Source organism: Phalacrocorax carbo, chromosome 1 (genome assembly GCF_963921805.1).
Source record: "Phalacrocorax carbo chromosome 1, bPhaCar2.1, whole genome shotgun sequence".
In the NCBI taxonomy this organism is placed as follows: domain Eukaryota; kingdom Metazoa; phylum Chordata; class Aves; order Suliformes; family Phalacrocoracidae; genus Phalacrocorax; species Phalacrocorax carbo.
In genome coordinates this window covers 81,752,104-81,766,167 of record NC_087513.1, presented here as the reverse complement: position 1 = coordinate 81,766,167, position 14,064 = coordinate 81,752,104, and the positions used below count along the sequence as shown (strand labels likewise).

The 14,064-nt window shown below is 41.0% G+C and overlaps 1 protein-coding gene across 1 annotated transcript in view; it reads right to left on the bottom strand.

The window, feature by feature from the left end:
* Positions 1–14,064, bottom strand: part of VWF (von Willebrand factor) — a 140,722-nt gene that overhangs the window by 111,496 nt on the left and 15,162 nt on the right. The window contains exons 7-10 of the mRNA XM_009513179.2: positions 9,296–9,512; positions 7,070–7,192; positions 4,384–4,495; positions 2,259–2,305 (exon numbers count right to left, since the gene is read on the bottom strand). Of these exons, the coding sequence (XP_009511474.2) occupies positions 2,259–2,305; positions 4,384–4,495; positions 7,070–7,192; positions 9,296–9,512 (499 nt within the window). The remainder of the gene's footprint in view (positions 1–2,258; positions 2,306–4,383; positions 4,496–7,069; positions 7,193–9,295; positions 9,513–14,064) is intronic.

Sequence of the window (14,064 nt, the reverse complement as noted above, 5' to 3'; positions counted from 1 at the left end):
GGAAACCTCTTTCCTGCAGCAAAATCTCTTCTTATGAGTCCCTCTACCTACTCCATTTGGTGTAATGTATCCCATGAGTTTTCCTGAAACCTACTGCCTTCATAATTAATTTAATTATGATATCAGCTTGAGAGCTTCTTACTAGTGCTAGCCAGCTATTTCTAGTTGGCTGACACAGCAATGCCTTCTGAAGTGCCACCTCCAGCTGTGTGCCCAGTTTTATCACAAAACTTACAGACAGGCAATTCATTCCCACAATATAAAAGAAACCTTTCCTGACAAACCAGTTGGTAAAAAAAATAATGGAACTAACTTGACCTTATGTGAGTCTAAGTACATAAACTTCCTGTGACACATGATTTTAGCAATATTTGTTGCAAAAACAACCAACCAAAACCAAAAATATGCTTCAATATTCCTTCAAATAGAGACAGGACAGGACTGGTAACAATATAAACTTGGCTATTGTCCCCATCAAGGACTGCTACTTTGGGAGGCTTTGCTGCCTTCCCATACTGTCTCAGTACAGTTAGTAGACATTAGCAGGTACCTGTACAACAGCTTTACTTACACAAGCTTTAGTCTTGCACAAGCCTAGCTGACAAGTGACTTGTATATAGTGGCTTAAGGTACAAAAAATAAGCTGGCTTTCTTTTTGACTTGTGCTCATTCAGCACAGCTTCCCAACTCAGAAAAAGACAGCAATGCTATATTCCATCTTGCACAAAGCTGTATATCAACATCTGTTTGCAAGCCTCAATACCAGGCTTATCTTAATTTCTATAATCACTATGAAGAAAACATAGCTGGAGTTGAGAATAAAAATTTGGCCCATATAGTATTCATAGTAGCCCAGAAAGCAGGGACATTAAGACCTATAACCTAGGTAAAAACTGAAGTTAGAAAAAGACTTATTTCTTGTTTCTAAACATGCTCCTGTCCATTAGCTAAAAGACATAAGAAAGTAGCTGAGGCTATCTCCTTGATTCTGTGTTTTAGACGGTGAGATTCGCTGCACTTGGAGAGATCTCTAGTGAGCACCCCACTCACGGGACTTCTCACAGTACTGTTTGGCACAGCTCACTAAAAATGTCAATTCTATTTTGAGCATTTGCATACACCCCACCCCCCCCCTTTTTTTTTTTTACTGCTGTCACTTTGGGGCAAGTGCTCTTTGAGTCTAAAGCACAAGGAAATGAAGCACTGACGAGTCAGGCAAGCTTGATGTTAATAGACAGACTTTTTAATAGCCATTTTAACACTGTTGTAATTCTAATTTGTGAGGACTACACAGTCTCATCTCAAAAAAAAACCAAACAAACAAAAAAAAAAAAACTACACCAAACCCAAAAAACTTGCTCTCTCTTTTTCTGTCCTGCCATAACCCCCGGTCTCCTTCTTATCCCTTCCACTCTTAGTTCCCAAAAGCAAAGAGAACAAACAAGATAAAAAGCCGTGCTGTCTGCCTGCAGACTCCTACTCACAATGCAGAGTCAAATGCTGTTTCAGGTCAAGCAGGCCTTTCCATGGCTGAACACAGTGCAGGAACTGAGACAGAGGAGGGGTCACAGAACCAGCAGGAGGAAATAAGGAAGGCAGCACTTTGCTGGCTAATGCACAGCATGAAAAGTCACATTCCACATGTAGGCAAAAAAAAATGGGACAGCAGCCATCAGAACCAGTGAATTTGGGAGGTAGAGCAGAAGGGAAGGGAGCAAGAACACCTGCAGAGCTGCCTCTCCAGTCTGCCACCACCCATGGAAGGCTCCCTAGAGCTGTAGCTCCTTCATCTGCAACATGACCATCAGAGCCCAAACCCATGGGGTATTAAGATTGATCCAATCAACTCCCGGTACTTCATATTGTCCCATCAGCAAAAGTATGGTGATTCAGGCAATCAAACAGGGAACAGTACCTGTTCAAAGAAACACAGCAGTTTACCCAGCACTCTACCTGAAAGCCAATCCTCTGAATGTATAGACCCTTGTATCTTGGTAAACTAAGTAATCAAAAGAGGAATCATTCTTCTCACCAAACAGGATTTTTCATTGCTACACATAAACCACATCGCACAATGTCTGTCTTGTCTCATGACAAGAACTTGGTAGTATGATCCCATCTAGATTGTACTGGAGCAAGCAAGCAAGAACAAAGACAGAATCACTTTTTGTGTGGAAAAAAATATAAGTGGGATGTAAGTGGCAGTGTAGTAGGCAAGGATTACTTGTCAAAACCTGAAAAAAGTAGAGCCAACATACCTGGGCATTCCCCATTGCTGCAGATCCAGGTGCCACGTCGACAGATGCTAGGAAACATACGACAAGTTAGGCAAGAGTACATTAATTCAAATATTCTGTTGCAATTTTTTCCAAATTAGACCAGTCCCCAACATCCTTTCCATCTCTTATAACCTCATTTCTTAATATATTCATCCCTTCTTACCATTATTCGACAGCAACTGCTGGTAATGAAAGCTGGAATGCTTGTAAAACTCAAGAACTTCTATTTTCCTCTGCCAAAGCTCTGTGTTTAATAGAGTTTTCAACTACATTCCACTGATGTGGAATGAGTTTTAAATGCAGTTCTCGAGATATGTTTATTAATATGACAGAATCATAGGAAAAAATAGTTTGAAGGGACCTCCAGAAAAATCATATACTACAACCCCCACTCAAAGAAGGGAACTTCAAAGCTAGATCAGGTGGCTGAGGAATTTGTCCATTTGAGTTTAGAAACCTCCAGGATGAGGTCCCACTGCCTCTCTGGGCCATTTCAGGGGAAGCATTTTTTCTTGTGTCTAAATGGAATTTCCCCTGCTTCACATTCTTTCACTGTTTTCCTCTGAGGAGAGTTTGGCCCTGTCTTCTTTACAACGCCCTCTAGGCAGTGGAAGTTCCCCTATTAGTCTTTAAACAAATCTATTTCCCTTTGCTTCTCCTTGCATCATAAACTCCCCTGCAGTGATGATCTCCAGTGTCCTCCATAAGACTCTCTCCAGTCCATAATCATCTCTCTTGCTGTGGGTGCCCAGCACTTCCCACACTACTCCAGTCACGGCCTCATGAGTTGGTCCCAGGACAGCAATAATCCCTTTACTTCAGTGGCCTGCTAGACTTCTGCTAAAGCAGACCTTCACCACTCTGAGAGCGCACTGACGACTCAAGTTCTTCTTGCTTAGTTTCCCTTTCTATGCAAGTTGCAAGGAGGTGGATTGTCTCTGCTTTAATGTCTTTGGGTGGTGGATTTAGTCCCATCCCCCGTAGCCGCTACTAGTAACCAGTAACATGCACCGATAGTGATTGAGACAGCTGTCATTCTTGGGTCTTTGGGAGACCATGCCAGACAATCCTAGAATCTCCAAAATCAGTTAAGTTTCAATAGGTGCTAGATTCTTCTTGTTTCTTTAATTATCCTAGCCCTTGCAAACCATTTGTGTGTAGTCAGTTTATTGAGGATGGTAACTGCAGAGCCAATGGAATGACGTTCTCCACAGTGGTATCAAAAGTTGAACAAGAAGCATTTTTGAACAATACAGTCTATCAAGGCAACACTGATCTCCCAAGAGCACTAAGGCTGAACAATTTTGGCCAAGCTCAAAGCTACAGACAGCTCCAGGGAAAAAGACAAAGTGCTAATGTCATGGTTAAGGTTCATATTCTGTGACACATGGTGCAAGTAATGAAAACCTTCTGATTAACAGTGATGATGCATAGACTGTCTGTCTTCTGCATATGGTGGCCTTCACTGAGTCCTCCTTCTGTACTGTAATTGCAAACATCTGGGCACAGAGTTGTCTGAACTCCTTCCACAAATATGTTCACACTTGTACAAAATCAGATCAGGAATACATTACTCATTCCCCTTCCTTTCTTTAGACAGCTAGCCTTCCCCTTCAGGCTGGCCTTCATGAGTGAAAGAAAAATCGTGAGCCATGCAGCTGGGAAGATTCATTAGCTTTGCAAGAAATTCCAAGGACGTGCCTGAGCTAACTCCTCTTGGAAAGAAATGGGGTTTAGAGCTTAAATAAATGTAGGAAGTCAAAACAAAGACACCACCGCTGACACTAACCAGACATGGGAACCTGCCGGTCTGTCTTATCCACAGGAAACAGGTAGTTCTCTATTGTTTGAAGGAGTATGACCCTCACATTGTTCTATCAGATCAAATAACCCTTTAAAAGCGGAGCTGATTTTGCCTTTGTGAACAGCTTACTTCTTGGAAGGGGCTGGCATTTCCAATAAGAGAGCAGGTCCTTTGCCAATGAAAAGAAATTTTTAAAAAGTAGAAAGACATCTCTAGAAAGATCACCTAAACCAGTCACTAAACGGTGTGCAGTATTTATCCAGAGCAACAGCAACCATGCCAAAGCAACACGGAGTTTACCATGAGTTGCAGTCCTGGGAGATGGTGAAGCCAGGAGGATAATGTTTCCCAGAGTGGATGCAGGAACAGTCAGAGCTTTCAATGCAGTGTTCACCGTCAAGGAGCTTCCCCTCTGGATAGATCAGGTAGCAGCAGATACACATGCCACACGCACAGAGGGACACAAACATAACTACAATTAGATTTTCTAGTTCTTCATATACTTTGGCAAGACTTCATATGCATTATTATCCATAGTTAGTCACAGACAGCAATAAGAAAGAATGAGGCTTGCCAAAAACCTCATGGCATCTGGTGTCTGCTTTCCTTCTAATGCTGCCTCTCCCTCAGATGTGCTGAATGGATTATTTCTAGTGGTCCCAGAAGAGCTCTTTGCTTACCAGGTCCCCAAGTCCAACACACTTATATTGGAACATACATGAGTCAATCACGGGGAGCACGATCAAGGTTTATCAGAGCTGGTCTAGAAACCTGACTGTTGGAAAATACATGCACTTCACTGACTACAGTAAAGGCTGTCCAGACAGGTTTTGTATTTGTTGCAAGAGGACAGAAGAGGAGACAAAGCAGGGAATGAAGAAACAAAGTTGGACACCATAAAGTCTAGCAGACAGGGTCTGAGAAGAAGAAACATTATCATGTGGAGCAGGGGTTTCTCTTCTCAAGTTCTGCAGAAGCAAAAAGTGAAAGGGTCAACTTACCAACTTGGATCCAACTGCTGAAGTTTCTATATTACACAATTATAATTACCTATTTAATATATAGAGTACTTTATCTTAAAAAGATAAACGGAGGTACAGAAAAGTTACAAGACTTGTTCAAGATTGCACTATAAACTAGCAGCAGAAGTGAAGACAAGTTTCTTTCCCTTAGATTCCCATGTTGAGAGATAGTTTATATTCCTCCATTTTTAAAAGAGATGCTGTAGCAAAATATTTTGTTTGCTGAAAACCCTTCTCCCTCCTCTTTGAGTGACTCCTTCCAATCACCTGTAGAGATTTTGGCCCTTTTCCCTGCCAGCAGCAGTCACCACTGACAGTGAGACACAGGTAAGTCCCCTCTCTATCGTTCTTCCCATAGAGCTGCCTGGAAAGATCTTTACTGTTGAGAAAATCCTTCCAGTGAGAGATATTCAAAACAAGATCTGAGCATTTAAGAGTGGTGCAGCTCTCCAGAGAGCACAAGAAAACAGAACATCCGCCTTTTTTCCTGGCAATAGTAATTCCATTTAGAGCAATTAAAGTAACTGTGTGGGGCATTTAAGGGAAGAAAAAAATAAAAGGAACATTCGTTGAGCAGATTCTTTTACTCTTGGAGCACTGGAGGGAAGCTAAGCTAAGCAAAGGTATAATTCTCATCCTAAATCCAAAATTCCCCTATTCCTTTGGTAGATCCTCCTGATTCTCTATGAAACTCAAATCAAAGTTCTTCCCTGTTGACAGTGCACCAAATAACAGTAAAAGTTTTGAACTGCTGGTTGTTATTTCTTTTCATGCAGTTCCTTCTACCTATCTACTTGTTACTCACACAGTACCCTTTCTGTTGAGCTCCTGTTTCTCTGCTCTTCAGTTCCTGTCTGCTTAGGCCTTTGCTGTGCCGAACTGACCAGTGCAGCTACCAAAAGAAGAATATAGCGAGAGTCCTTGTGCAGCCAGTGGATTCGTCTCCTTCATCTTTTACCAACACTCCCAGGACTGCCCAAATAACAGCTATATCCTTCACAACAAAATAAGCTCCTGGGTCTAGTTACATCACTTGCCACCCTCCACGTGCACCTTCCCAGGTCCTGCCACAGACTGACAGCTTTGAACTTCCCGTAAGTAAGAGACTGGCAGCTAAATGGGAAACTACTAAGTTCTGAATGCAGTAACAACTCCTTGGACAAGGTTGACACTGTCATCACTGCCTTGTTCTGGAAACCAAATTATGTTCTCTGTAAACCTCCATCATGCTTAGTATCTTGTACCGGGGGACAGTAAATATGTCCGTGCATTTGCACGAAGTCCAGATTTGAAGGGTGAAATGCAGAGCTAGTCCTATTAAAAACAAACAAGGAAACAAAACAGCCCCAAAACCCCAATAAAAAACAGCTAGAAATGGGAGCATATGGAGCTTTGCAGAATAAAACTCTCCTCCTGCAGTTGTCTTAAGTACAATAGACAGAGGAGGAAGACTGTGATGGTTGGGCTTCCCCCTTGAAGCCAATAAAATCGCCTGTACAAATGATTCTATAATACATGAAATCATTCATCTAAAATCATTAAGATCTTTGGAACTATGATGCGAGCTCTACATGCACTGTTTTTCTGTAAGAAAGGCCTTCAGTATATTCTCTGTTCTTTCTTCCTCTAACTGGATGCTTCTAACTAAAAGCAATTCAGAAGGAATCTAGATATGTCAATGTTAAGCGGTCCCTCACCAAGAAAGGCAGGCAATCATAGAGTATTAGATAGTGCTGATTTTCACAGAAACATTTACTTTTTAGTTGGGTCTGAAAAATGGCCCTTTCATAGAGTGAGCATACAGGCATTACAGAAACTGGTTTATTCTATAGCATGGTCCCAGAAAATAAAAGTGTTTCTGATCTCAGCAAAATTTAAGGGAAGACACAGACTTCCTTCTTCTAATAAAATAGGTAGCATCGCTGCCAAATGTTTCTCTGTAAATAACCCAGTAAATAAATTACCAGGGCAGCTGCAGCCATCAACACATTGTCCGTGACACACTTCATTGATATTCAGGCTCTGGCAGGTTTTGGCACAAGGGGATACACATTCCTTATACTCCATGCCAACCGGACATCTTGGCCCTGAAAAAATAAAAAGAAATTAGAAATACAAATTCCCCAATAACTCTTAAATAAATAAATCCCTTAATTATCAAAGGCTGAACTACAGAGACACCAGAAAGGTCATATCTTCTCCAGAAGTAGAAGATTTAAGATTTAAGAAACACAAGATTTTCAGTTTGCTGCAATACCATAATCTGTCAGGTTGTGAAGTAAATACTTAGAAGCTAAAGCCAGTTTCTTTTCTAATAAATTGAGTCTTAACAACACAAACCAAGTGCATTAAGAACAATCAAACATGAGGAGAAGTTTTGTAATAATATCCAAGTAATTTGGATAGACAAGCATGTTCTGTACCTTTAAGCTATACAGTTTGTCCACTCATTTGTGAAATTACACTGTTCCATGTTTCCAGAGAGAACTGGGAGACAGTTAAGATCCTGAAATCCCATCCTTCCTCCAGAGAACTGCCAGCACAGGATAACACCCATGCTGTGGTATCTTCACTGCTGTCATTACTTAGGCAAGGCACAAGCACACGCTATAGTCATTCCTTCATTTTGATGCATAGACATACCCCACAAGACTGTGTGGGCATGGAGTAGGAAGAAAATATTAGAGCTTGCCCTTTCCCAGCAAATCCTCTATTGAAGGAGGTGGGAACATAATGAAGGAGTGGTCTTGCCCTCAGTGGCTCCAGGGCTTGGGCACCAGCTCGCACTAGTACAGTGTGCCCAGCACTAGAGCCCTTCCAATGCAGCAGAGCATTTCATGCCTCCAAATTAACTATCACCATCATCTCCCGAGAAAGCATCATAGTACAGATGAAGGGTGATGGAAAATTAAGCTCCTGCTGTGGCAGCAGGCCATATCTCTTTTTCCTGACTCAGAAAAAATGTGGTTTCTGAAGTCAAGGGTTAGAAATGAGTTCTAAAACTCCTGGGAACAGAGAGGGGTTCATTTCACTTGTGGCTTTAGTTAGACTTACAGACAGCCCTAGCAAAAATGGGTTCTCTGGCTTGCACCCTGAGCAAGGAGACAAGTTTTCATCAGATCCCTTCTATGTTCCAATGGAATGGTAAAAAATTACTGCTAGAAATAAGACTCTCCTCTGGTGTACAATCCCTTGAACAAGTTCTTGGCAGTATCTTCCTGCCCTAACCATAATCTGAAGGCACAGTTTTCTTCAGTGGTGGCCAATAGCAGAATTTCTTTACCAGAGACAAAAGTGTCGTCAGTACAAATCATCAGTTACCCCACGAAATCAATTTACAGAAACATCCTGAGAAAATTGTCCTTCCTGTGTAACGTAAATACATGGGAAAAATCACTGAGAACATCATATTAGAAGATAGATTTTTTAGTATTGTTATTCATTTGTGCGTTTATGTATTTAACCGAGGTTCTCCAGTGGAGGTATATGTGTATATCAATGGTGGGTGCAAACATGACCTTTCCTCTATAAACACAGTCCATCCCACTCAATCTATGCACTTTCTTGTTGCAAAATCTTAGCAGAGATGCAATCAGGACCTCTGACCTCAGCAACATTGGGCTAATAAAGACAGCATTTCAGGATGCAATCAGGATCTCTAACGTAGTCACAATTTGGCTTAAAAAAGGCAGCATCCCATTTTCAATGTAACTGGCTCAAGCAAATAAAGGATAAAACAATTGTCTTTATGAAAAATCATTATGGAGAACCTTTCACGAGGATGCTGACTTACAAGTACAAGCTGGATAACATCACACCTCTGAACCATATGTGAAATAGCTCCTAAAACATTCTAGTCTATACCTTTGTGTATCAAATAAGTCTTCACTGACTTTGTATACCACACTGGGATCTGTAACAGCTCAGGATCTTCTTCATATATGGTTCACACAATCCTGCCTTAGGGACAACAACTTCTAGAAAAAGGTGGGTGATGGAGAGCTGAAAGTGGGAGCGAGCAAAGGCACTTCAGATAAATGGAAGTGACAGGCACTTCAGATTTTAACCTGCCATGCCTGAATCAACATCCTAAAAAGCCACTAGTTGCTTTTAGCTTCAGCACATAAATCTGCAAGACAGTCATGATCTCATTTGGGATAAGCAGCCTAGGAATAATCCTGTCATCTTACTGCATGAGCTCTCTTCAGGCCACCCATCCAAAATCACTCCTTCGTGAGCACAGCTTCTTGCGTAATCAAGGAAGACCGAGCAGTGACAGTCCATGCCCTGGGTACAGGCACAGATGTCTCTTTCACAGAGATCAATATACGGTTCTGGATCAACTCGATGGTGGCACCGGGAGAAGGTCAAAGATGTTCTTAGCAGCTGGCAGGTTTCCATGACGCCCTGCAAGACAAGTGAAGAGCACAGGTAGAAAGGAGGAGAGAAAAAAAGGACAAAATAAGTTACTTCAGTCCCAGGAAGATGGGAGAAAAAACAACTTTTCCAAAAACAGTGTCACCACTGTTGCTAAATAACATCAAGGTTATTATTTAACACCACCATGTAGTTAAATAACATCATAGTCAAGAGCTAGTAGTGAGCTATATCCATTTATTTACCATATCCATATATACACAGAGGTACATTAATATACTGATTATTATAAAATAGAGTGTCATATAAAGGATGTTTCATGCAGAAACATGTCAGTCAATCAGTCAGCAAATGGAGGGAAGCAAAGAATTGCTTCCTACCCGGTGAAGAACCAGATGGTGTCTGGAGTACCAGGAAAACACAAACAGCAAGGGAGAGGAACTTAAAATTGAGGTACTTGGGAAGAAAAACTACCAGACAATCTTTTGGATAATGAGGGAACAGAGTAAGTTTCAGAGTGAAAGATCGAGTCTGACTGGAATTTGAGGAGTCAAATTTGTTTCCCACTTCTGGCCACGTGTTCCTGTCACTCCTGCTGGCTTGTCCAATGCATAACAGGTCAATTTAACTCAGATAAATGGGAGAAAAATAGCCCAGGGAATAAAAGCAATTTGTTCTGCTCTTCTTGCGAGTTAAATCAGCATGGTGACAGCTAGTGTAAGGAAAGGACTGCACAGTGAGATGTGGGGGAAGGTACCAAGCCCTCTCCTTTCAGACAACAGCAAGCTAAGTTGAAACTTAGCTGTACATGAAACAAAACCTAAGGAAAACTTTATGGCTAAGTTCTCCAAGGGAGGCTGCCAAAAAGACCTCTTATGTACCCATTATGTCACAGTTCAATAAGTCTGAGGTCTTCAATGCAGCTTTACAAAAGGATGACACTGAGTTTAGATAAGTGGAAAAATTATTTTCTGGTACAACCCTAGCACAAACAATTGAAGAATATGTAGTTTTTTCTACTGATTTGTCAGTGTTTTATATAAGTAGATGTAACCATGCTGTATATTTCAGGTATTATACATAGTTGCTGTGCTTAAAAAAAGGGGGGGGGGAGAGAGAGAAAGTTTTGTTTTCAGTTTCTGGGAGATGAAAAATGGGGAGCAAAAATCCCAGAGCTCAGCAGATATCTAGGTGTCTTCTCTGAATTGCAGATGGTATACCTGTATAGGAAAACTGCTGAGCAGAAAAGACTTTTTTTGCTAAGGGGTATTTTGTCCAGGTGATCAGCTAAAGCTAGTACATGTCTGAACTGAGACAGAACTTCTTGCTTATGAAAACAAACCAGCCAGAAATGTCTGGCCCACTGGGAATATATTCAGAGTTTAGCAAAGTGCTGGGTGAACAACCGCATACACAAAGGCGTTTTGAGCTTTCTGAGAAAGGCCTCAGGGAGCTTAAAGCAATGCTAACTAAGCACTGTTAGAGAGCTGAATGTGACTGTCCTCCAGAAAACCAGCTCCAGCCTAGAATAATTCTGATGCCCAACTAGCAGCCACCATGCTGAATGAGCTGGGGGGGAGGAAAAAAAGAAAAAGACTCGAAGGAAGGGAGCAGGAACTGCATAAAATGGTGGTTGGTGCTGCTCTAAGACTACACAGATGTAAGAGAAAGCTGAAGAAGTGCCCTAAGGGTAGAAGTAACAACAACAGAAGCAGCCAAAAAAGCTATTAAAGCAGCGCTTCAAGATGAAGCTGATATAACCAAAAGAGAGCTCAGAGCCATTCAGAGGATGAGAAGTGCAGCAACTCCTGGATCAAAGACCTGATCCAGATATTATCATATGCAACAGAAAAACAGTATATTCAATAAGTCCATTTAGGGTCTGTGTTAATCAGTTTTTTAAATAAGGTAATAGCCTTGTTAAAAAGGTAATACAACTCAATTGTTATGTTGCAATAGAGCTCAGATTCTGCATATTCCACTAAACAGTAAAACTAGTAGAAACAATCTTTTATGATCATGTTTATTACATACCAGTAAATGTTAGATGTGAAAGTGACTTTAAAAATCAAGGAGATTCCACACACAAAAAAATTAATTAAACCCCTTTTTGTTTTTTTCCTGTAGTGTTCTTTGGTCTTGGTCTTGTTCAATAACAACATGCCTAATGACTGAGCTCTAGTGGATTATCAAGAAACCAAGTGATATGTTAGAAGGAAACAAACAGTTCATTTTCTCTGTGCAAAGGGGTTTTTGCCATTCAAATTGCTTCTTGTTTTCCAGTGACTTTATACAAGAAATTATAGCTGAAATTTTCCCATCTTTTAGACAAATCTCAACTATTGTGATGAATTAACAGACGTAAGCTGTAATATGAGTAAATCCAACCAGATTTTTTTAAAAAAAATCACCATTAGGGTCATCAAAGACTGGAACAAGTGTTCAGAGAGGCTGTGGAACCACCACCTTTGGAGATACTCGAAACGTGAGTAGACAAGGACTGAGCAACATGACCTAGGACGGCCCTGTTGCAAGCAGAGGATTGGACTAGATAGCCTTCAACGGTGCCTTCCAACTTAAACCATTTTGCAAATTATTTTTATTTTCTCTCCTTCCTTCCTTTCAAACTCAATGGTCAGGCTGAACTATGAGAGATCCTCGTTCTTTAGTTTAAGGGACAATGCACATATGTGGTGAGCACCGGGTATTGGCAGTCTCACCCACTGCTGTAGCATTTCTGCTCATGGAGCAACAGTCCTGGAAGCGGCTTCACTCAAAGAAACATCAAAACCAACAGACTGGGGACTGAAGCCTCAGGCTGAAACAGTGCTTACAGTACACGTGGCTGTAAGATTAAAACTAGCAGAACTGACTGCAGTATCTGAAATACAGGTGAAAGTCTTGAAATGCCTCCCTTGAATTCTGCATGAGTCTATTTTAAGTGTTTATTTAAATGAGTTGGTATTGTCCTGGCACTGACAACCCTTAGCAACCACAAACTTGCTGACCTTCCTTCTGCCCCAGTCCCACCACACAGAGCTGTAGGTGGAATTTTGTACATTCTTCCAATTTCTGTGGGATTGCTTTCTGCTGCTGCATGAACTGCAATTGTCTATTGCTTAACAATTGCCATTAAAGAGATACAACCTAAAAAGTAACAGAAGAAAACCGAGACACCCTCTCGTTTCCTTGAATTTAAACCCTATGGTATATAGATACATGGAAATATTTCTCCAGATCATTCAGTGAGGGTATATTTCAGTGCCATAATTGGGTATAGTTTTTCAGAATACATGTTCTTTTGGTTAACTCAAACAGATAATGATTTAGCCTCGCATCCTTCCAAGTAAAAAGCATTTAAAAGCCAATATGTTTAGTACCCCAAATGCTGGCTGTATGTTTCAGCAAACATAATAACAACTGACAGAAGTCACTTCACTAGAATGCTGATTCAGCTAACTTGTATATTTCAGGAGCAGAGAAATGACATTTTAGATATAGTGGGCCTCATTTTCACCCCTAAAATGTATTATAGTATTGTATGTCCATGTCTTTTCTGGACCTGCTTGTGATCTCTACCATCACAAATTACAGTCCAAAAGTTGAAAACCTCTCCCACTTGCATTCAGTTCTGAGGACAAACGTGATTTCTTTATTGTATATGGAAGTACTCTATGAGATATGAGTTGGACTATTTCTTACCAATCACAGCAAAAGCTGAATTTCAGCAAAAGCAGAAATTAATTGAATTCTAATTTCAGTCGTTTTCATATCTAACATGTTATAGGCATATTTTCCTAATAAGAAAGAAAAAAAAAGAGAGAATACGGTGAACTGTGGCCTCCATGCACCATTTCTACTAGAGGTGAAATCTGGAAAAGAAAGGTAACCCCTAAGAACACATGAATCAATTGTAATGCTTTAAAACATATATATTTTTGTTTTCAAGACTGCCTCATTACCACTGTTATCCACATCATTCCATTTTATACTTCAAGATCCATGTTACCCATGCTGTTAGTCATCTGATAGGCTATTAGATTGCAGTACTTCAGTAAACAGGTAGCCTAAATCATTACATCCGAGTGGTGAAAAAAAGTGGATCCAACAATGCAGAGAAGCTCTTTCTTTTTGGTAACTATTTAAACAGCAGCCAGAGAGGGCAGGGCATGGCAGGGAGGTGGTAGCTCCCTCCCTCCCACACTACCCAGCTTGGCATGCTCTCCAGATCACAAGACAAGGTAGTCAACGCAGCTCCACCATGCAGATGCCAAACTGCCTCCAGCCCTAGGAGAGGAATACATGTATCTGAGAAGAAACCGTCTCTGCAGACAGAGCAGTAGTCAAACACATGTAAGTGTGCATGTGTTTTGGAGGCGGAGGGCAGCAATAGGGTAAAAGTATGAGCTGGGTCAAGACCTTCAGCTGATACATAGAGCCATTGATCAAGACAAGAGCTTTTCCTTAAAGAACACAAAATTGCCCACATTTTCTATGATTTGAAGATAAAAGAGAAACAGAGCTTTCTGACTTCACTGCACCTTGCAGAGAAGTGAGAAGCCATCCCTCCAAGGATGCTGTT